General features: G+C 26.9%; 1 protein-coding gene across 1 annotated transcript; it reads right to left on the bottom strand.

Annotated features, from left to right (window-relative positions):
- Nucleotides 1-923: 923 nt before the first annotated feature.
- Got1 (Glutamate oxaloacetate transaminase 1) lies at nucleotides 924-23,353 on the bottom strand. The gene is made up of 9 exons (XM_067278149.1): nucleotides 23,188-23,353; nucleotides 18,775-18,956; nucleotides 14,799-14,907; nucleotides 14,250-14,362; nucleotides 7,478-7,582; nucleotides 7,236-7,386; nucleotides 4,815-4,980; nucleotides 4,508-4,650; nucleotides 924-1,266 (listed from the first exon to the last, which is right to left on the bottom strand). Exons 1-9 carry the CDS (start codon nucleotides 23,297-23,299, stop codon nucleotides 1,127-1,129), a joined length of 1,221 nt encoding a protein of 406 aa, XP_067134250.1. The 5' UTR covers nucleotides 23,300-23,353; the 3' UTR covers nucleotides 924-1,126.
- Between the last annotated feature and the right edge of the window lie 862 nt (nucleotides 23,354-24,215).

Raw genomic sequence — 24,215 nt, 5'->3', positions numbered from 1 at the left:
ACAATATTCATTGCATACCAAAGATGAACCACCAAGTTTAGCATAAACATTTTCATATTCAATTGTGCGAATAAATTATAAAGTTATCATCTGAATTTAGAAAAATTGTTTGCAAAACTACTCGGAACCGTAATTATTCATCGTCGTTATCGCATATGTAGATCATTTTGTAAACAAAAACATATGGATAAATTAAATTTTAATTGGTATTTCATAAATCTGCAATTAATGAAGCCAATAAACGAGAAAACAGCGGTCAGCAACCGGAATCTATCACATGACTCATCTGACGTCATATCGAAATGCCTACTTTTAATATTCCATCATCTGGTCTCTTTTTAAAAATTATTCCAAATCAGTTCAATCTAATGTAAATAAAATAAAATTTTAGTCATTAATTTAACTTTAAAGAGGAACAATATTGATAAGTCATAACTATGCAATTAATGAATTAACTATGCAATTAATGAAAGCTTAAGTTTCTGTTAACTATGTACAGAAGTCTAGAACTTGTAAAAGTTACTTTAAATATTAAGATTTTCAGCATATGTCATACCACTCATCACACATTTATGGTGATAAATGAAACAGTCAATATTAAAAATAAAAGTTTTTGTGAAATAGGCTTAATTTAACTTTAGATCTATTCAACTGTATTTAACATTACAATCAAATATTATCTGTCCTATTTAATTCATGATGGCTTGAGAGTGGGCTAAGACCTTAACGTTATCTATATATAAAAGTCTAAAAATGACATTATAGTTTAAGCTTAAACTGTTTTAACTCTTGAATTAATTATATAAAAGTTGTATTTTTGAAAATTATAATATAGTAATATGAGATATAAATTGCTCAATAAATTTTATAGTTTTATAAGTAAATATTTAAAAACGTTTTTGAAAATATCATCAAGCACAGACTTAGTTAACAACATTTATTTCAACAACACTATTTTAACATTTCTTTCATAAAACTATTCTTTATACAATATATTAATGTGCTCTCCAAATAAAAAATATAACATGCTATACAAAAACAATTTTAAGTCCTGGCATTTAAATAACTATAAGCTGTTTCTACAGAATATTAAAAAATAAGCCTATCCTTGTCTTATTTCTCATTTTTAATTTATTTTAGTAACTGCATCGTTAATTGCTTTTGCAACGTATTCGACATTTCCTGTATTTAGTCCACATATACTTATCCGACCATCCTTAGGCAAGTAGATGTGATATTGTTGAACAAGATGCTGTACTTGAGGTTCTGAAAATTAAAAGATAATTTAAATATTAACAAAATCTTCATCTTTGGTATGAAATAAAAATATTTTAAAAATTAGAATATATTCTATTTACTGAAAACAATATAATTTTCATAGATTCTAGGACGAATTCAACAGACAAAAGACATCTACAATGTATGAAAGTCCATGGCAATGTTTTGTTTTGTCCATATGAAATATTAGATAAAAACATTTATATCCTCTTTTTATTACGGTGGTGTTGGTGTAATGAAGTACAAGATACAAAATAGTTACACTAATGCATAGCACTAAGATGGACAAGAATCAAGACAAATAAATACAGAACAAGCTATCAATATGTTAATGTGCTGTTCACTTATGTATTTGTGTTTACCATAAAAGAAAAAAAAACAGGAAATTCATAGTCTTCTGCAGTGTAATTTCTTCACTGTTGTGAAGCTCTAATGTTTCAAAACTTGTGTAGTGTATATAGTATGATGCCTGTGCAAAAAAGGACTACTGGCACAATAAGAACCTTATCTATTTTCCACAGATACTTTATTTTGTGAGCAAGTTGAGCATTTGCTAATTTTTTAAAGTGTATGAATTTTATTTGTTGTGTATTGGCAGCTGTATCTATAATGTATGCAATTTTGTTTTGTCTTTCAAGGAATATGATGTCTGGTTTGTTGTGTTGGAGTGTTTTATCTTTGATAACTTGGTCATAATATATTTTATGTATGATTTTCTGTGACTGTAATGTGATTTTTATTGTATAATTCCTAGGTGTGTAACAATATGTGTTTGCATGCAAGATTTTGATGAATGTAACAAAACATAAGCCTAATACAACACAAAGTAAATGTCAATCAAACAAGTGAATGTGATTAGTATGTTTATGTTAAAAGTTTGCAACTGAATGTGATGTATATGTACATGTGGCATTTTTTACAAATATTAACTTTGTCTTAAAACATGCTTCTTGTAAATTTTTGTATTTATAATGTGTCTTGGAAGGGTTCATGATTCTAATACATCTTTCTGAAAGGGCAGTCACGTAGTTTGACAGAACTGCATCAAAATACTGGAATACCAGTAATGTGATCCTGGCTAAGAGCCCAGGATTTAGGTATCTGTATTTTGTTTAATGTATTAGAACCAGGCCAGTGCTGTGTAGTTTAAAATGGCATACTAAATTGTCTGCAAGGAGTTTCAGATTTGTGTAGTTATGATGTTTCTAATTTTTGTAGAAAAACTCTTGCAGTGTCTGTATTTGTTCATAATAAAGATCTACAACATCTGAGGCTTCATCCTCCCATTAAGAGAGTCAGCCTTTCTACAGAGAACTTAATAGTAACAAAACAAAAAACACCCTGTTTATTTATTTTTTGAGGCATTCACCTAGTTCTGTGCATTTCCAATGTATAACTCCAAATGAATATTTCAGTATTAGGACAACTATGTGTTAATTGCTTTAAATGCATTTTGCCTTCAGCACAGTTCTGTTGTGTTTGATGTATCAGATTTAGTGTTGTTTAACCTATTGGACAGCAGTTTTGTCTGTCTGGCCTTGAATCTGAAGTGGATTTAAGGCAAGATGTCTTTCAGGAAAATTTATTATTCTGTTTGTTTTGATGCATGTATTGCAAAGTCTGAAGTGTTGTGTTTTTTCTTCAGTGTTGCATTCTGTTTTTAAAAAATGCAATGAATGTTGGATTTATTTTATATAGGTGTAGTATGTGCAATAACCATGAATTTGAAATGCTGTCAAATGCCTTCTTGTAATGTATGTATTACATGTGTTGGTTTGTTATGCAAAGATTTATGCACTTTTCATAGAATGACAATCTATGAGTAATGAGTTCCTTTCATCTCATGTGGTTTCTAAGACAGCCTTTTTTGTTATTCTTTGAGAATATTGTAAATGCTTATTGTGTTTGTTCAGTTTATTTAGTGTGCAAGCTTTAATTTTTCTAAGTACTTTCCCAATCACTTTCATAAAGTTTAGTATTATGTTGTTTTAGTATATTATGTCAGCCTGTCTAACTGTTGTCTAATGTTAATTGAGTTTCTACTGTTCTTTGCTAGGCATGCTTATGATTTGTCTATGATTGTAGTTTAAGACCATGGTATGTAACTATAGTTTATTCTAGTGCAGTCACTAATGTTTGTATGTATTAAAATACCAAAATACATTTCAGCCAGAATTAACAATGTGTGTATATTTTGGATATTTGTGGTCTTACTTAGACCAAATAGAAATGTGTGGTCTGGTGTGAAACATTGTGATATAATAGAAAGATAAATGTAATGTCTTACACCAAGTAGAAATAAATCTTACTGATTTTGTACTTGTTACTGTTTGTTTAATGGTTGTTTGTGTAAACTATGCAACAAAACATTATTATTTTCAAAACAACAAACAAAACACAATGGACTTTAAAAAAACACAAAAATGTTTTAATATAGTAAACATATTTAAATATAACCAATTCAGAATCCAATTATTGCTAGAATGGCAACACACATACAATCTAATGATCACAGTGTTCAAACATGCTATGGATAATTTATGCTTTTTGAGAACTAAGCTACTTGTTGTTGAAATATGACAAAAATTAAAATTTGGAAAGTTGATAATTAATATTCTTTATTTAAAAAATATAAAATAAAGGCACTATAGGATAGCATATCAGATAATGCCTCATCCAATAAAAAAGTTGGAATATTTACAATTTACTTTTCAAAAAATACACAGTTATACTTCATAATATATTAAATAATTATTTAAAAATACTAATCAGTACTCACAGCTTCAACATTCAAACTTGCAATCTTGCCAATAAAAAAAAACATTATTCAGCTTTATAATTTTTTAAACAAAGATGTAATTGGATAACTTACAGAAACAAAATTTAAAATTCAAGTTGTAATATAGCATTTCCTCTATTAAAATCTAAACCATAACTTTGCCATTATTAATCATTTAGTTATGTAAATGAAGTTTCTAAGAATCAAAGCTTTCTAGCACAAAAAATTCCGAGTCATCACTAATTCTAAACCTTTTTCTCTTTGTAACTAGTACATATTAATCCATTAGCATTCTAATAATTTACTTATATACAAAAAAAATTATATATCTCAATTTTGAAAGTCTAAAGAATTTCAGAATGTTTAGATTTTTAGCTATATTTTGTAAAAGTTTAGTTGGCAAATCTTTTTTAATCCCAAATTAATTATTAAAATATATTTCTAACTTACGTGTTAATCCAGTATAAGAGAACATTCCAATTTGATTAACAATGTGGTCCCATGTTCCAGGTGTATTCAGTTCTTTTAATTTATCATATAGTGCTTTTCTCATTTCCATAATACGTCCAGACATTGTTTTTATGTGCTCTTTCCTGCAAATTAAAATTTTAAAAATTAAAAACATTAATATAACTAAAATATATGTTAATTTTTAAAATATATTAAAATTAACTGAAATCAAAAATATATATAACTTAATAAACCAATATTTCACAAGTATAATTGTCTATATTCAAAATTGATAATTAAAGTTTACCATTCTTCAAACAGTTCAGGATTTCCTAAGACACGAGCTACAATTCTGACTCCATGTGCAGGTGGATTAGAATAATTTCCTCTGACTAATAATGTGATTTGAGCACGTAAATTTGTTATTGCAGATGAATCATTAAGTACAACAGTTAAGTTTCCAGCACGTTCATCTAAAAATATAAATATTTTAAAATATGGATCCAATATATATTTAATGCATTGAAATATTTAAAATTATAAATTTTTGGTTTCATTGCAACTATTGTGATAAGTAAAATGAAATACTTGGTGCCAAGTAATACATATTTAGATAAGGCTTAAGTTCTATTTTTAGTAGTTAAGATATGTATCACATTTGTATGCTGTTAATGTTTTCAATATTCTTGGCAATATGACACAAATTTAATATTGCTGTTCTTTTTTAAGTATTAAGTGAAATGTTGTAATTAAGGTCTAACATTTCTATATTTGTTTAATATATATAATGTGACACCTGTAAACCATAGCCATTTTCTACTTTTCCATAAAAACCATAGGTGTTTTCTACAAAAACTAATTTGGAAGAGTTCTGTATATTTATTAAATTTATCAGATGTAGAAATTGTGTACAGTGTAAGTATTTGGACTGGATATGTCCAAGCTGTGTATGATTTTATTTTCTTTATTAATAAATATGATGTATGGTCTGGTTTAAGGAATTTTTTATTGAACTGTAATGGACTCAAATGATGTCTCCATTTCTGAAGGCAAAGTAGTTATCATCGTCTTATTTTTCCTTGCCATTTGTAAGAGATACTGTCTACCACATTTATATCTAACTTATTCAGACATCAAAGTAGCAATACTGACTTTAACTTCTAAATTAACCTAAAAATTAACATTAATTTAATGAATAGAGTGGTGTATTAACTATCAATGGGAACACTGAAATTTATCTTTCATTTAACAATTAAAATTATTACAACAAGATCTTATTGTAAAACTGTAATCTATCAACAAAAACAAATTGATTTTTTCCCTATTTTTTTAAGGTAATTACTCAAGAAATGTTTCCAGAAAATTTGTCTTTTAATTTTACAAAAACTAACATTTTTTGTAAAATTGAAATAAATAAGAGTATAATTTCTGCTGTGTAATTTGTGTAGCAATAGACAATAACATAAGATAGTGATTTTTGGCTAGGGGAAAAAAGTATGAATTAAAGAATAGAATTTCTGATATTTTATATGTAACTACCCGAGACGCCCCCTAGTGGGCGTTCTAGCAGCATTACAAATTCCTATGAGACATGTTGACAGACGGCGGACATGCATTCAATGGGTTATATAGATAAATTATTATTTGGTCAATATAACAATCTATTGGCCAAATGAATAATAATAATTTATACAGTATTGTTAATTTAAATGATAATTTATATTGTTAATTAAAATGTTTGAAATATGACATGATAGGGGTGCCTCTAGTGCCTGTTTTTGGCAGACTGTTACATGGACGAACGGACACACGTTCAATGGGTTATATATATAATTTTTATTTTATTATATTCAATTTATAAAAAATGTCTTAACATTTTAAATTAAGTCCTCCATACTATCAAAAATCACCTGAAAAGTTTTCAAAGTTTTTCAGTTTCAACAATTCAAGACTTTTCAGAATTAAAGTTTCCTCTTCAGAGAACTCAAGGCTGATAATATATAGTAACAGATTATTAAAATTTAAACACTCTTATATAAAATAATTTATTAAATAAAAACTTCAAGTTGCTAAATAGGAAATTTACAAAGCAGAATTTTCTGTTCAACATCCTATACAGGAAATTAGTTTGTTGCTTATTAATAATATAATTTTCTAATTAAAAATTTAAGGGAACAAATATATATATATTAAATGTTTGATATAAGGAAAATACTACATATGGAGAACAACAACAAATGATCAGTTCTAACTTTACAAGTATAAAATTCCTTTAAAAATAAGTTTAAACTTAGAAATATAAGCATGGACAAAACAACAAAATGTTATGGCACTTCTTTAATCTCTGTACACTTCCATTGTAAACCATTTTTAATGGCACTGCAGTCTGTTGTACTCATGGAAGTGTTACCACAAATTGAAGCTCATGTTTATCATAGTTGCAAAAACCATTGTTTTGTACCAAAGATAAGCTAAGCCTAAAACTTTTGCCATTTAATTAATAGGAATTAGCTTTTAATATCAAATCTGTAAGTAGGGAATTAAAACCTTAAATTTACCAGATGATTTTAAAATTTGTTCTTTATACAGCATAATAATCCCTGGTTAATGTAGTATACAAGCATATGGGTTTATCATTTTTTCCATATAGAGAGATTTGTTATAAGAACAATTTGGAATTAAAACTTTTTGCATATAATAAATAAATTATTAACAGACAAATACTTACTATAGAGACCAAAATTTTTTGCAAATGACTGAGCACAGAATAATTCAAAGCCTTCAGAAACAAAATATTGTACAGCTTTTCTATCACGTTCCAAATCTCCTGTAGCAAAACCTTGATATGCACAATCAAAGAAAGGAAATAATTTCTTTTCCTATATATGAAATATTAGAAAAAAAATTATGAATCTAATTATTTTTAGTTTCTAATAAAACTCAAACTGATTTCTTTGATAAATAGCATACCTTCATTACTTTAGCTATTTCTTTCCACTGTTCTTCTGTGGGATCAACACCAGTAGGATTGTGAGCACAAGCATGCAAAATAAATACCGAATCTTCTGGTGCATTCTAAAAAAAAAAAAATTTATGAGGAATATTATGTATTTTTAGTTCTTAAACTAAAAAATGTTAAAATATATAGTGTATAAAAAATAATTTCAAAAATAAATTTAAATCTATTGAATAAAAATTTGGCAACTAAGTTCGAGAAGTGATACTATTTACAAATATATCTTCTATATGATTGATAACTGACCAATCTAAAAAATGTTCCAATGCCAAATGCATTTCATTATATTACTTCCTACTTGCATGGAGATATCGTTTTGTATAAAATTATCAACTTTACTTGTAGCAATGGAATATAAAGCAAATATTACATTTTGTTAGAAATATGAGTAAAACCTACAAAATGATAAACATATGAGTAACAATTTCAGATGATTGTGAGAATCTCTAAAATGATAGCTGCCTTGATGCAGATAAACAAGAGTTCAAATTCTATAAATCAGGGATGTCCAATCCATGGCCCGCAGTGTGGCCCACTTGATATTTTTATGCGGCCACTGCATCCTAAATTGTTTAGGTATATTTTCATTTATTTTGGTAAAATATGTCGTAAAACTTACTCTTGTTTCACTGGATACACTTTGATCCCATAATGACGTAATTGGTGTTAGAAAACTGTTTTATCTAGAGAACTGTTATGGATGTGGGTAGTACATACTGTTTTGAACAATTCTCTTCGTGCATTAAAAACATTGAAACTGCTGAAAGAAATAGGTTGAGTGATTCCTATTTAACTAACATTCTTAGAATTAAATTAGTATCATAAAAGCAGATATTGACATTATTATAAAAGGAAGGCAAAGACACTGAATGATAGAGATGAGTGTAATATTAAAATCCAAAATGTGCCACTCTTTTGTTCTGAGTTTTAAATATCTTGGGACATTTATTGAGATGGGAGGAGGATTGAACTCGAAGGTGCAGTATAGAATTCAATGTGGATGGATAAACTGGAGAAAGCTGAGCAATGTGTTATGTGACAAGAAAGTTAGTTGCAATCTGGAAGAAAATTGTATAAATCAGTTGTTAGACCTGCAATGTTATATAGAGCAGAGACATGGGCAATAACAAAGAACCCAAGAAAGAAAGATGAAGATGGTGGAGATGAGACTGTTGAGATGGATGTGTGGAGTGTCAAGCGAAGATAGAATAAGGAATGATTTTATTAGAGGTTCTGTTAAGGTGGGCCCTTTGAGCAAAAAAATGCAAGATTGTAGGTTGAGGTGATTTGGCCAAGTAGAGCAAAGAAGTGACAATTATGTTGGAAAGAAGATCGGAAAACTGATAATAAAAAGGAAAGAGGAAAAAGAGAAAGACCAAAGATGCATTGGATAGATAAGGTGGAAGAAGACTTGAACCAGAGTGAAGAAGCCCTTGATATGGAGAAATGGAACGTATTACAGAAGGAAACGCCGACCCCCATATAACATGGGAAAAGGCAAAAAAGAATAATGTCAAAAATTGCATTGATTTTATTTTTATTTTGTGGGAGTTTAATTTCTTTTTTTACTGTCAATAATATACTGTATATTACTACAAAAAAACTATTTGTTATTAAAATTTGATATTCACATTTTGAACTTTTTAAAAGTGTATATTTACATGAAGTACTTTTGTGGCCAACTGAATATATCTAATTTCTAATTTGGCCCATAAGGTAAAAAGTTGGACAACCCTGCTATAAATAGTCAAAAGATCAATAACTCTTTAGATGATGATCTTTAATACAAGCTCAGTTAAAAAAATGATATGGTTGATTCTTGTTGAACAATATTTTGATAAAACTTCTTAGACTCTCATTTCTAATCAGACAGACAATGAAAGGAAGCCAATTGAAAGATACAGATCACTTTAAATACAATGTCATAATGAAATTTAGAATCAAAATTCATCAAGTTTAAAAATGTGTTATTTTCTGAAAATTCTACAAGAAATGCATATATAGTTTTTCAAAGGCTTAATTTAAATAATAAAAGTTTTTATTTCATACAAATTTCCTCTTAATTCATATATCCTAAAATTAAATTAAAAAATTAATAATACAATGTGAGTTTTAGTAATGACAGTTATACACATTTTATATTAAATAGCTTAATCTAAAATAAACAGTAGATTTATAAATATGTTAATAGGCAGCAAGTACAATTTAAAAAACTAGTTTTACATTTGTAATTATTTTTGATCTTTGTAGCTGTCTGAAAACAATTTAAAAATTTTCTTCAAAATCAAAATTATTTTTATTAAAATTTTTTAAAATTTACTTTCCTTTATTGATATATTTTGGATCAGCTGACTGGCTCAAATCAGTGGCATAAAACTATTGAAAATATAGAAGATATATCACACTGAAAATATTGTATTGTATATTTATTGATCCAATATTCTTATATGTTTTGATATCTGTCCATAGTTCTTAGATTTGTTGTAAAAAATTTGGCAAAATTATAATTTACCAGCTTTATTAAATAATTTGCCATTTGGCTGCAAATTTTAAATATCACCCCAATTACCTAAAATAGGTTAGTGACAACCCTAAATCACAAATGCATGAGTAAAATTAGCTCCACATCCTTCTCAAAATTCCTGAGTGAATGAATAGTGAATGATCTGTTCACTTTGATTTGACTTAAAACATTAGCATTCTATGTATAACTAAATAATTCTGAAGTTATTCATTCATTGCATCCAGCACTCTTTCTTTTAAAAAAATTTCACTAAATATCTCTAAATTAAAAACATTAGGCTATTGCTCCTGGAACAAGGGACCATTTTCCTGGAAATAACCATCTTCAGACCCATTGCAGCTTCCCACAAACTACAAATAGGAGAATTTCCTGTGTTCTTATTTTTTTGCCTTCTATATCTTCACTCATGAAAAATGACACTATGCCATTGACTCAAATGTGTAGTGCTTTGTGGCTATTTTGTATTGTAATTATTTTTTTTTTGTTTATTATTTCATTTGTGTCATATCATCTCCCATTGTTTTACATGTCCCCCCCTGAGTTTCCTTCCTTCATACCACCGGTTCTCAGCTGATAGGGTATAAAAGGTATGGGGATTGGCAAAAGGATTGGCAAAAGTTGGTCATCTGGTGCCAGAAGAAGAAGAAAGATAGTATGCCAGAAGAAACTGTTTCTTCTGGCATAAGATATAAAGACGGTGTGTGTCTATGTGAGAAGGACTTTCAGTTTTTGGGCTTTCAGTGTTTTGCTGTTGGAAGACGCAGCAGATAACAAGAGTTCATTGAGGGCAATGGAGGTAGTTGTAAAAAGAGTGTGAGCGACAGTCAACCTGAAAGGAGGTAGGGGTCAGGAAGGACAACCATACTAGAAAAAGGGAAAGAACAACATCGTTTAAGAATCTGACTCCATCCAAGTGGAATATGAAGAAAGGAAGAAAAGAGCAACTGAAAGGAATTAAGGACTAACTGGAGGGTCATCGAAACCTATGATTTTTTTTGTTCCGAGAGAAAATTTGTGTATTTTTTGTTTTTCAATTTCCTTTTGTTTCTTTGTGCTATTATTTTGTATTCTTGTTGGGTAAATTTGTTTTTGTTTCTTTGCGTTATTAATTTGTATTGTCGTCAGGTATCGAAGGGAAATGTGTATCAAAGGGAGTGAATGGAGGAAGGATAGGAGAAGGTGTGAATGAAAGCAAGACTTGTAATGGGTCCAGAATTCATGCTGTATATGTATAGCCTGTATTAAGTGTTTAGTGTAGCAAATAAACTTTTGTTATTACACTACATGCCTTTAAGCAGACTAATCGTTCTTCTGCAATCTTCTGCGGCTTTATTTTTTTGTTTGTCCAACCCTGCAGTCACCACATGCTACAGGAATTTCTACAAATGTTGGTGCATCATTTATGGTATGTATATTGGTTCAGCCCAATTGTATTTAACCCTTTTGTTTTTAAGAAAGCTTTTGTTATTTATTAGTTGCCATTATGCAGATTCAGTACTATCCATACTACCTATATGAATAGATTATGTATAAATATGAGAAAAAAACCATTTGTGTGAGTAAGTAAAGGTTGCACAAAATTAAAAACTATAGAATGTGACATTACAAATACACCCAATTCTGTTTTTATAAGAACTTCTTTTACACGATTTTGATTTAACACAAGTTAGAAAAAAATATAATTCTCTTTTTACGTGATTTATTTTGATTTAACACAATCAACCCAAATTCTAAGTAGAAAATTTTGTTTTTTACTTTTATTTTTATAATTGTGACATTGAGACGAAAAATGTAATACGATTTCCATTTGCGAGAATTCCCCGAATTTTATAACCTCAATATGGAATTTTGTCTGCTTTGTCTGCATTTTGAGTTTGGTGTTCAAAGTGAAAAGTATCTTTTTGATGTTTATATTGTTATTTTATATACTGTACAGTACTGTATTTAATTTAAATAATAGCTAGGAGCACCCCTAGTGGCCGTTTTTTGGCATACTGTGATGACCACCAACAGAAATAGGATTTTCGCTTTTATATAGTAGGTATTTTTTTAGTAGCCCTTTACATAATGTCACATAATTCACCTATAAGAAAAGCAAAAAGGAAAGCAATCTCTTTGGATATTAAAATTCAAATTTTAGATTGCCTTGCAACTGGACAAGATGCAACGTCTGTAGGAAAGCATTTTCGTCTACATGAAGCTACTGTAAGAACTATCAAGAAAAATAAAGCTGCTATTAGAAAATTGGTATGTTCTGGAACAAAGTTAAGTGCTAAATCATCATCATACACAAGAGATATTGTCAAAGAGAAAATGGAAAAAGCTCTGGTAATGTGGATAGAAGATAAATCACAAAAAAGAGTACCAGTAGACAGAAATGCCATCAAGCAAATGGCATTAAGAATGTATTGACAGATTAAAGAAATGGAACCAGGCACTTTATCTGAGTTAAACAAAAAGTATGAATTTTCTGCAACTACAGGTTGGATGACAGGTTCTCAAAAGACATGCTTATCACAATATAAAAATTAAAGGTGAAACTACATCTGCAGATGAATCAGCTGCTAAAGAATTTCTGCAATAATTGCTAAAATAATTGAAGTTGGAGGCTCCTGATCAAGTTTTGGAATGCAGATGAAAGTGGTCTTTTTTTGGAAAAGAATGCCAAACAGAACTTACGTAGCAAAAGTGCAGAAAAGGGCTGGTGGGTTTAAGGTAGCTAAGGATCATGTGACCTTGTTATTTTGCTCCAATGCTTCAGGAGATCGTATGTTGAAAACACTGCTTGTAAATCGAGTCCTAAAACCACATTCAATGAAAGATGTAGATTTGAATAAATTGCGAGTTCACTGGATGGCAAACAAAAATGCTTGGGTTACCACAGATATCTTTACTGAATGGTTTAATAAATGTTTCATCTCAGAAGTTACACTATATGAACATCAAGGGTCTCGAATTTACAGTTCTTTTGATTATTGACAATGCACCTGGCCATCTGGTCTTAGAACATCCAAACGTGCAATTTTGTTTTCTGCCGCCTAATACTACATCTTTGATACAACCGTCAGATCAAGGTATAATTGCGACATTTAAAACATACTACATAGTGTGAACATTTCAATACGTTTTGGACAAACTGAATGATGAAATGATGAAACATTAACAGTCATTGATGTGTGGATGAAATTTTCAATTATGGATTGTATCAATCAAATTGAACTAGCACTAACTGAATTATCCCCATCAACTTTGAATGCATGTTGGAAAGCTGTTTGGCCAGAATGTATTAAGAACAAAGATCCCGTCCTCCCTAATATGACCAAATTTTCCAACATCATAACATTGGCACATACAATTGGCAGAGAAGGATTCGATGATCTATCATTTGAAGATATCAATGAATTATTAGTTGATAAAACCCTAAGTAAAAAAGAAATAATAGAGGTTGGCCTTGAGACTTCTGATCCCAAAGAACATAGTGATAAAGAATGAAGATCCTGTTCTAAATGCAGATTTAATTAAAGAAGGTCTTGAACTGACCAGTAAATTGGATAATCATTTTGTTAAACATGATCCTAATGAGGAACAAGCTGACAAGTTTCAATGTAATCTGAAGCCATTAATGTCCTCTTACAGAGAACTATACAATGGCCTAGCCAAAACATAAACAATGATTAATTACTGAATTCATTCTTAGATCCACTGATATATCAGCACCACAGGAGGCTAGTCCTAATTTTATTCAAGAAATTACAGAAAGAATTTCACCAATGGAGCATGAAGATGATAAAGACATTTCTAGTGATAGCAGTAATATTGAGGTCTTATGCAAATGTATTTATTTATTGTCAGAAAGTGACAACAAAAAAATCTTTTTATGTGTAACTCATATTATTTTGCCTAATTTTTGTGTTCATGAATTAGTGACATGTTTCTTTTTTCCTTTTCAAATGATAATTTACTTTGCATGATACATATGCAATCTTTAAGAAATAAAATGTTTAAGATCCTAACATAAAAACTCATGATTTATTGTATTTTTGTTTCTTACACTTAAAATGTTTCTTTACATTTTAAAATGAAATATTATTAAATTAATGTTCTTACATCATTTATTTCATTTAACAGTTTTTTTCCTGAGACTTTATTATAATAGTTTTATTTAATATAAAACAATAATATATTTTGGAACACTTACTAACCTTCATATCTTCAATCATTCCATCAAAATCTAAACTTCTAGTTTTTGCATCCCAATATCGATAAGTTCGGCATTCCTTAAAGCCAGCATTCATGAAAACTAGTCGATGGTTTGCTAAAATTCATTTTAATATAGGTCATTTAATATCTACTAATTTTAAATTATATCATTTAAAATTAAAAGAAACCACGATTTTAAACTTTAATTTAAAATTTACACAAATCTGTTAATATGTAGAGGATTAAAACAGAAATTTCTTTGAATAACTGATATTTTCCTGGGTGAGTGGGAAATCCATTGTTTGCAATATAACAGATTCTTGAAACAATGAATGATTTTTGGCAGCTTAAGTGATTCATTAAAAAAAGATTCTAGTGTACTTAATATTTTTAATAAAATGCTTTCTATCTGTGACATAGTTCATTTACTTACTTTGAAATTAAATATATATATATTACAGGCACAAGTATTAACTATATTTAATAAAAATATTAGAAGTAAGGTTTTAAATAGAAGCTAGAGCCAAAAAATTATTATATAAAATATTTACGCCATGTTGGAGCTGACATGTAAAATGTAGTATAGTTGACATGCTTAGCCAAAGTATCTGCACCCAATCGCAAGGCTCCAGTTCCACTAAGTGTTTGTACACCAAATGCCTGAAAATAAATATAAAGTAAATTATAAAAATTTTTAATTCATAAAGAAATACCATAATAAATTTATGTAAAATTAGCCCACTAACTGATTGAATAACATATTGTAATCTTCAGTTTGGAAAAAAGGGATAAATGAGACAAAAAGTCCTTAATTCTTCATAATTCAATAAAATCTGAATTAATTAAAATTTTAAATTGATCTGAAGGTAAGTACTAAAAGTCACTATGTTATATAAACAAGAATTTGTGATTGTTAATATTGAATTCAATTAAATAATTTAAAAATTCTAGAAAATGGAGTCAAATCTAATGCAGCAGTTTAAATTTCTATCCTACATGACCAATAAAGCAATATGACAAGTCAATGTAATGTATTTCTGACAAAGATGATCAGATCAAAAATAGTAATTGGTAACATTTTACAGGAGTCGTAGGTTAGAATCTTGCTCCTGATTTATCTTCTCAACAGGAATTTTCTAAATTGCTTAGTTAAATTCAAAATTAACTTCTTAATTTAATTAAATAGTTAAGATTCATCATATACTTTAAATTCATCCAATAATTTAGTCATATTTCTCAATAATGTTTAAACATTAAATACACACACACAAAATATAATAGCCAATAGTGGATGATTTTTTTTTAAGTGTATGGTATAATTCGGCAATTACCAACCTTTGACCTCACGGACTACTAAACTAACAATTTTGAATCCCACAGACCATCATAAATTTTTCTAAACAATACAAACATCTGTAGGAAAAATTATCACAAAAGTTCCATTTACTTTATTTTTCTTTGTTGTTTCAAACACAATGAAGTGTTATAAATTAAGGCACTTGGTGGTTTTTTCATCTTTTTAGTTGAGACGTGTGAAATTATACATGTTTCAGGCTTCCAAGCCCCTCCTCAGCCAACTAAAATATTAAAATGGTACACACAATACATATATAATATACAAGCCTTTTTTTAAAAAATAACAAAATTTTCAATTTAAAACATACCTATATGTAAACCAAGCTTTACACATTACAAATTACAATCATTCCTCTTTGGCTTCCTCAATACATTGCCATGACCCTGTACTCCAGAAACATTGTAAATGCACTGGAGGACAGTTATTCGTAAAAACTCACCATTGGTATAAATTCAATGTAATTGGGTCCAGAGTTAACATTTAAACGAATCGCAATATAATATAATTATCACCATAAGATTTTTTGCTATAATTTCTTGTTAATATATTTATACCATAACAAACATGTCTAACAAAGTCTGATACTAAATACTATCGTCCACTATGACCTGGAGGTATAATTATTGGAGCAGAATCTAATTATTAATTATTAACTTGTTACTTTACATTTTACTTTATTAATATGAAATTGACTAGTTTAATTATAACAAATAAGTGCAAAGTTTGTTGCTGCTTGTTTGAAATAAGTTTATGGATTCTTGACTCTTTTCCACAAAGGATGACAATCGCACTCATGTTATTTATTGTTGATTATTTATTGATTTAGTGATAACAGTCATTTCATGTTTGGTTTTAGATTCAAATAAAAAAAACCCCCAATGAGTGAGGTAAAGCAACTGAGCATTTGCATTTCTTTTGTAATACTTCATGTAATCTTGAGTTGATCAATGTCTAAATTTCTCCACAGACCACCAAAATTTCCTCATGAATTAGTGACTTAACCAGTTGGTGGTTGGCAACTGCTGGTAAAAGTCACTAAACACTGATTAGTAAGGTGCAAACCCACAACTAACTAAGGACTTTTTTATAGCCTTCAGTGTCCACAGAACAGAAAAAGTAAAAACAAAAATAATTTTCTTTATTAAATTAATTTATCAATAATATTTTCAAACTAAAAGTTATATTTATAAAAATATAAAAACCAACTTAAATATATACATAAGTTTGATTATATAATATGTAAAATAAAATTCCAAATGATATTTGTTTATATCCAGAAAAAAATTTGAGAGATAATAAATGCTCAACCACAAAATAAGATTAAAAAGAACAAATGAACATTTTGATTTAGTATCTTTAAGAATAAAATTATTTTAGTCAGTCATTCTTTTTACCTCTATGTCCTTACTCTTATCAATTTCTGTTTGTATCCTTGTCTACTTGGACCTTGTTTATTAAATGAGAAAGGATTGTCTGAAAGAGTTATGTAAGAAGTGTGCTTTGTGGAATTCCACATCAATTGAGGTTAGAGGTGTAGGATTAGCCAACAGTGTTGGCTATCTACATTTGCAATATCAATATGGAGTTATTAAGAGGACTTATTGTACTGGTGTAGTTTCTGATTAGCAAACAGAGAAGATCTTAGAAGTCAAAAAGTCAAAATAAAATATCTTTATTTTCACTTGTATATTTTCATCTGTAAGATCTCTATTTGCTAATTGGAAACTAAACCAGTATAATAAGTCCTATTAATAAACAGGATCCAAGTAGACAAAATTTCAATTTCTGTTTGCATCCTTATCAATTATAATGATAATATATGCAATAAATGGTAATACGGATTATTCATAATATCAAATTTCTTTTAACCATTAATAAACTTTATTAGATTATTTTTAGAACAGCTTGGTTACAATAAAAACTAGTATGATTTAACATTATTATTATTACTACTACTATTATTGTTTTGCTCACTAGCATTTGGGATAACTACATGTACTGTACAATATGTGTGAAATTAGTTAATTATAAAAAATGATCAAAAAACTGTCTTTATAAAAAGAAAAACTAATTGTAAAAACATTTGAAACAGATAAATTTTATAATCAAAAATAAAAGTACTATAAGTAAAAAAAATTAGAACAAGTTTTAATTTAATTTATTGTAATTAATTTGATATCATTGTATTCTATTTTGTATTTAAATTTTTATAAAAAAATTCTGAAGTTTGATATAAACAAAAATAATATACATTTAACTAATAAAAAATAGCAAATATTTTTATAAAATCTTTTAAAACTTCCTTTTATATAAGTCTATTATGTGACCTTTGTTAAAAATTTATTGAGAGAACATTTTTCAGTAAGTCCAGTTTATTTTTTTTATTATAAATCTATTAAACAATTTAAATTTTATTTAATTATTGGATTAAGTAAACAAATCACTTACATCCATCTTTTTAAAATCAGCAAGCATTTTTCTAATCATTATTTTAACCCAACTGTAAAACTGACTTAGACATTTACAAGTTTATATTTGTGGCCTTTAAAATCTATAAACATTAATCCACAAACATTAAAATTTATTACTATATTATGAATACCACACATTATTACCAAAATAAGTGCCTTTTTTGAACAACAAAACTCTAATTGAGCTAGTGTTGCAAGATATCACAAGTAATGTCATTATTATTTTCAGAAATAAATTGAATAGATACAAAATAAATTAAAATAATATCTTTAAAAAAATATATAAATTCAGAATTCATAATTGATGCTGAAATTTAATCTGAAATCTAACGTTTTACAATAGCTATAATATACATATGAATTTAAGAAATTTCTAATATACATGTAAAGATAGGGCTGTTGAAAAGGGAGGTTGGAAATTTTTCCTTGGGTCTGGAGAAAAGTTAGATTCAAAGTAAGTATTCCTATAAAAATCAATGTTATTTTTTACTAACAAAAAAATAAAATCTTTAAAAATGCTTTTTTTATTAATGGATGAACATTCTACATGCCTGCTATGGGAAAAAGGGTTCATTCTATCTTAGGACCTAAGGCAGAATAAGCCCTTTTATAAGCTGTTGACAGTCCTGTATATATTACATACATATCAATAAATATGAGGTTAATTCATTCTACTTTTCTAAAAAAAATTTTTCTTACACGACTTTCTTTCAAGGCTACACTATCTTCTCCTAACAGCATTCTAGTAGCAAGTTTACTGAATTCTTCCATTCCTAACTGGCTAAGATATTCATGATTTAGAGTTTCATCTTCAGCCATAGCTTTCTCTACTTTCCTCACAACAGGCAAAACCCATGGTTTTCCTTCATTAGTTCTGTAAGCTGTAAAACAAATAAAAAATGCTTACTATAGTAGTAATCTAAAATAAAACTTTCATGCCTTTACTACTTCATTACTGATGTTGAATTTAAAATATATCCCAAATACTTTCAAAATAATCCCTGCTTATATTTTGTGTATTTCTGATATAATCATCAAAAGATGAAAAAATATTTATAAAAACTATGAAATGTTGAAATTGTAGTTTTTGCAGTTACAAAAAATGCAAATTTTGATTTACAAAAGTATTTTATAAATCAAAAATTATTTAATTTAATAATGTAATCAGAAATTCCTATTTGGTTCTAAGTTAATTCAATAAAATTAATTCCGACTTATTTTGAAAATGAGAATAAAAATATGATAAAATTCATAAAACTATCTTTTATTAATAATGATAAAAAATTTTATTTACTAGACAATTTATCTTTCAAGGTTGAAAGTAATAAATCATTTGATAATTATAACTGAAAAATTATGAATTCATGACATAATATTTTTGATATGATTAATTTGATAAATATGATTAGATCAATTGTACTAATAAAATATGAAATCAATAACATTTTTTATCTTAAAATTATCTTTAATCTAAAATATATTGATCTTGATTATTTGAATTTAAATTGTAAAAATAGATATTATGCAATTAGTTTATAATATAGGCAATTATGGATAAATGGAAGTTTGGAACAAGAACAAAGTGGTGGGCCAATTTCCATGAAATGTCATAATTGCTAATTATAAACAAATTGTTACACAGTATTTTGTATTACACTACACCTATAACACTATACTTATGAAACTCAAAATCATGTATAAACACAGTGTTATAAAACTGTGCTACAAAAATGTTATGGAACAGCAAGTAAAATAATACATATCATTGTCATTCCATAAAATTTATGTGGCACAGCTTTAAGGCATGAATGCCACAAACAATGTTTATACATGATCTTGAGTTCCATCAATATAGGTTATAGTTGTGGTCAACCACAAAAAAAAAGTTTTTGTTTAAGGAAAGATAAAGTTGATCAGGTTTAATTTCAACTTTTTACATTGAAAAAAAAGATAAAATTTACAGTAAATGAAATTTTTGTTTCAAAATTTTATACCAAATTATAAATATTTTTACAATAAAAATTATAAAACAAAGCATTGTATATAAATTTATTCTGAAAAAAAAATTAACAAATTTTTTATTTTGAAACTTCAAATACCTGATTTTAATACATGCTTAAGAGTACATGTCATCAGAACAATACTAATTCAGAAGTATATTTTTTGTAAAGATAACTTGAATCATAAAAATGAAGTGATTACATACAGATGGCATATTTGAATAAATATATATTTTTGGATTTGTTTTATCTAAAAATTTTACATAAAGTTATGCTTTAGAAAGCAAAAGTTAAAATGTTGGAAAGTCCATTAGGACAATACTAATTAAAAAGTACTGCTTTATATGTCGACTTCATTTCTAAACTCAAATATATCACTGTATTAATTATATATCAATTAGAGATTTAACTTAATTCTAGAGATTTTTCAATTTGAAAATTTTATAATAAAAAAGATTCATTAAACTGGGAGTCTATATATTTCTCTGCTTATTACATGTTCTAAAACAGATGTAGAAATGATCAAAATATTTTGAAATGAAGAAAACTTTAAATCTACATAAAATGGAAAAAAATTTTTAAATTTTAATATTGTATAATATTTAATATTGCTATAAAATTTTGAGAATAAGGAGTATACCTCCTCAAAAAAAAAAAAAAAAAAAAAAAAAAATGCAATAGATAGATACTAAGTTTTTTATACAAATGTTTATTGAGAAAATTATTAATATAATGGGAAAATTATAATTATATTATACACATTATATTAATAATTTTCTCAAGTTAATAGAAGTGAAGATTGGATGAAGATCCAGGTAGTGTAATTAATAATGCATCTACATGGTAAGTAAAAGTTGTGGGTTTGAGTCCCATTCCAGGTCAATCTTTTCTTCCAGAATATTCTAAATAAATAAAATTTATTTATAATATTGTTGAATTTAATGCAAGGTGATGGCTTAACTAGCTAACTCTAGGCAAAATTACTTAGTAATTAATTAGCCTTATGTAATAGTCTGATAAAGAATTCAGTGGTTTATTTGGCATTTAAAAATTGTTAGAATCAATTGTGATAAAATTCAGTATAAAAAATATTTTTATTAATAACAATAAAATCCATAATTTAAAAAACAGGATAATTGAAACATTTTAATATATATCAAGTATAATATAATATACATTTGTTTGTAACAAATATAAAAGTATCAGTTACCAATCACTTGTTTTTGTTAGTTAAATTTTTCATTCTGAACATATGAATTTACAAAGATTAATAAAAATTGATATTTTTAATATTTATCAATTCAACTAATAATAATAAAAACATTTACATGATGTTGTCTTATATGTTATCAAGATTTTCAATGATATAGATAACCCTTGATATAGATGGCATTTATCAGTGCACGTTTTGATTAATGTTGATCTGTTTTGAAGGTGGTTCAATGTTTCTAGCTCAATGGAGCTGGGCTGATAACACTAAACCAATTGCTTTTACCCACTCATTACCATTAGGTAAAAGGTAAAACAGTTTTCCTCGTGCAGTGCTCTTATTTGAATAGTTTTAAGTTTTATTTTCACAGTGTAATTTTTTTAAACATTTCTGTTTTAAGTCTTTAGTTTTTACAGAAAATTATAAAAGAAAAATAAATAACAACAACTATGTTTAGTAAGTATTTTGCTTAATTTAAAAAAAAAAAAAATATATATTCTTTCTTTTTGGACTATTTTATTGAGAGTTTTAAGATTGATTAGAAGTTAGTCTAATGTTATTTTTCATGATCTATTTTCATTTTTGTGTGCCATTACACACTACATTAATTAAAGATTTTAGACAAAATAATTCATCAATAAACTTTTTTTAAATTTGATTTCTTCATTCCCCATGTTTTTATTCCCTCAAACAAACGAAAATGCAAAAATTATTTTCACAGAAATTCTTAATTTTCATGAATTAATTTATTTCCCATTAATTGCTAGCTTTGGTATGTGCAGTTTTGATCTATGACATATACTTACAAAACCAATTAACCATATATGTTAAAGATTATCTATATATATTTAAGAGATCTAGCTTTATTGACTGGCCAGGTCAGAAAAACCTGTTGATTTCCATATTTGTTATAATAAACTAGATCTATATCAGATTTAAGATACATTTCTTACGATTATGGTATTGCAGATGAAATAGATTTAATTACAAAATGAATAGTACAAAAATGATTTTTGATAATAAATTAGAATGCTATAAAAAATTATGGTATTGTACTTTATAGTGCATTAATAATAATTAATAACATGTTCATGTATTACAAGCTATTATGATGAAGTTTCTTGATGAATCATGAATGTAATTAATTTATAATTTTTTCTCTACAGATAAATGTTGCATAACTTAATTAAAATTACTGTTCATTCCCTTAATCAAAAACATAGTTTAAACTTTGAACTATTTCCTTGATCAAAGCAGAAATTAATTTCAAAATCCTAAACAAGTAGTTCTTTGAATAAGTGTATATTATTATTTTAAAGAAAAATTATGTTTTCAGAAGCTTGCTTATTTTATATTAAAAATATCTTTAAATAAATCAAATCTTTTCAGTATCATTATACAAAAGTTAGATATTTTAAGTGATTTTTATAAATATCAGTTTAATAAATATTTTACACACAATTTCAATTAAAATTCTTATAGAAAATATACTACTATTATAAAGATACTTAAAAAAAAGACATAAAAATTCAAAAACAAAAGGATTTTTGTAAATTTTCTGCAAAATAAAACAATACTTAAGCCACAATAAGTTTACAAAATTAACAAAAAGAATCAATATTATATCCCTTTAAATTATGTAATTAAAAAGCTGAATACATTTCTGTACATATAATATTTCATTTACTTTTTTCTGTAAATAAACAATTAACATTATGAAATTAAATATAAAGATTAAAGCAATGAACAAGCCTGTAGTAACTTCTTTAAATAAATTTCTCAAATATTCAAAAAAAAAAAAAAAAAAAAAAAAAATCAATACTTTAAGCACCTTTAATGTGATGGTAGGTTTAAATACACACTAAACATGCATTATTAAGTATTGTTAGAAGTGTAACTTACCGCCAATTCCTAGATCTACTTTATTTGGATCTTTGTCTTCTTTATAAGCTCTGTTCAAAGCAAATATTTCGACAGGAGGAGCACTTTGCACGTTAGCAAACCTGGAAGCCATTCTTTTCTGTGTATGCACTTTAACGAAGACCTTCGATAAAGGACGAATTGAGCCGGTCGAAACACTTTATAATTGGTTATCTGCCGTGTGACGTCGAAGAATATTCTGTATGACGTAACACTTCCATAATTTTTTTAATACGGAAATGATTTTTAAAATGCGTAAATGAATTAAAAGTAATAAATATTAAAATAATATTTATTCTCTATTTCTAATTTTTAAATTTTATAATGTTTTATTTGATAGAATTAAATAATTGTTGAGATTTTAAATTGCAGTACAGATTAAAAATTACATTTTATAAAAGGCTTTAATAAAACAAATTATTAACTTAAAAACAAATATAGAGGGACATTTTATTATTAAAAGTTCAATATATTTGAATAAAAATCTCAGAAGTTGAATATAAAATATTCTAAAAAATTTGACATATTTTAAGGTTTATTCTATTTTTTTACATAAAATGACCTCATTAATTCTATCTTTTAACAAATTTTCCGTCTAAGTTTAGAGAAAAGTAATTTTCTCTTAATTAAAATAATTTGATAAACACTTATCACTTAGATAAATGCATTAACGATATATACTTTTCGTTATCTTTCTCATTAAAAGTACGAAAGTAATCCTACATCACTTATATTTTCGCTTTAGGATTATTTAATTTAAAGAGAAAAGATTAAAAGTTTCAAAGATATTTTAGAATTTATTGTTATTTTTAAATATTTTGTTTCTTTAAATGTCAAAAACTGATAAACGTAATGTAATATTATAGATCTTTAAATTTAAAAACGATTTTGTTCTTTCATTTGAAAATTTTCCATTTTATATTATCAAAGATAAAAGTTTCCAAATTAATTTTTATCTTCTAATTGTGTTACCATTTTAACATAAAAATTTTTTGACTTGTCATGAATGG

Source organism: Centruroides vittatus, unplaced genomic scaffold (assembly GCF_030686945.1).
Source record: "Centruroides vittatus isolate TY-2023 unplaced genomic scaffold, ASM3068694v2 contig_1168, whole genome shotgun sequence".
NCBI classification, from domain to species: Eukaryota; Metazoa; Arthropoda; class Arachnida; order Scorpiones; family Buthidae; genus Centruroides; species Centruroides vittatus.
This window is presented reverse-complemented; position numbering and strand designations above follow the sequence as displayed.

Coding starts and splice junctions, on each gene's coding strand:
- Got1 (XM_067278149.1), bottom strand. CDS start 23,299: ATGGCTTCCAGGTTTGCTAACGTGCAAAGTGCTCCTCCTGTCGAAATA. Junction 14,908..18,774: donor TAGCCTTGAAAGAAAGTCGT/GTAAGAAAAATT, acceptor ATTTATTTTCAG/GCATTTGGTGTACAAACACT. Junction 4,651..4,814: donor CCTGAACTGTTTGAAGAATG/GTAAACTTTAAT, acceptor TTTAATTTGCAG/GAAAGAGCACATAAAAACAA.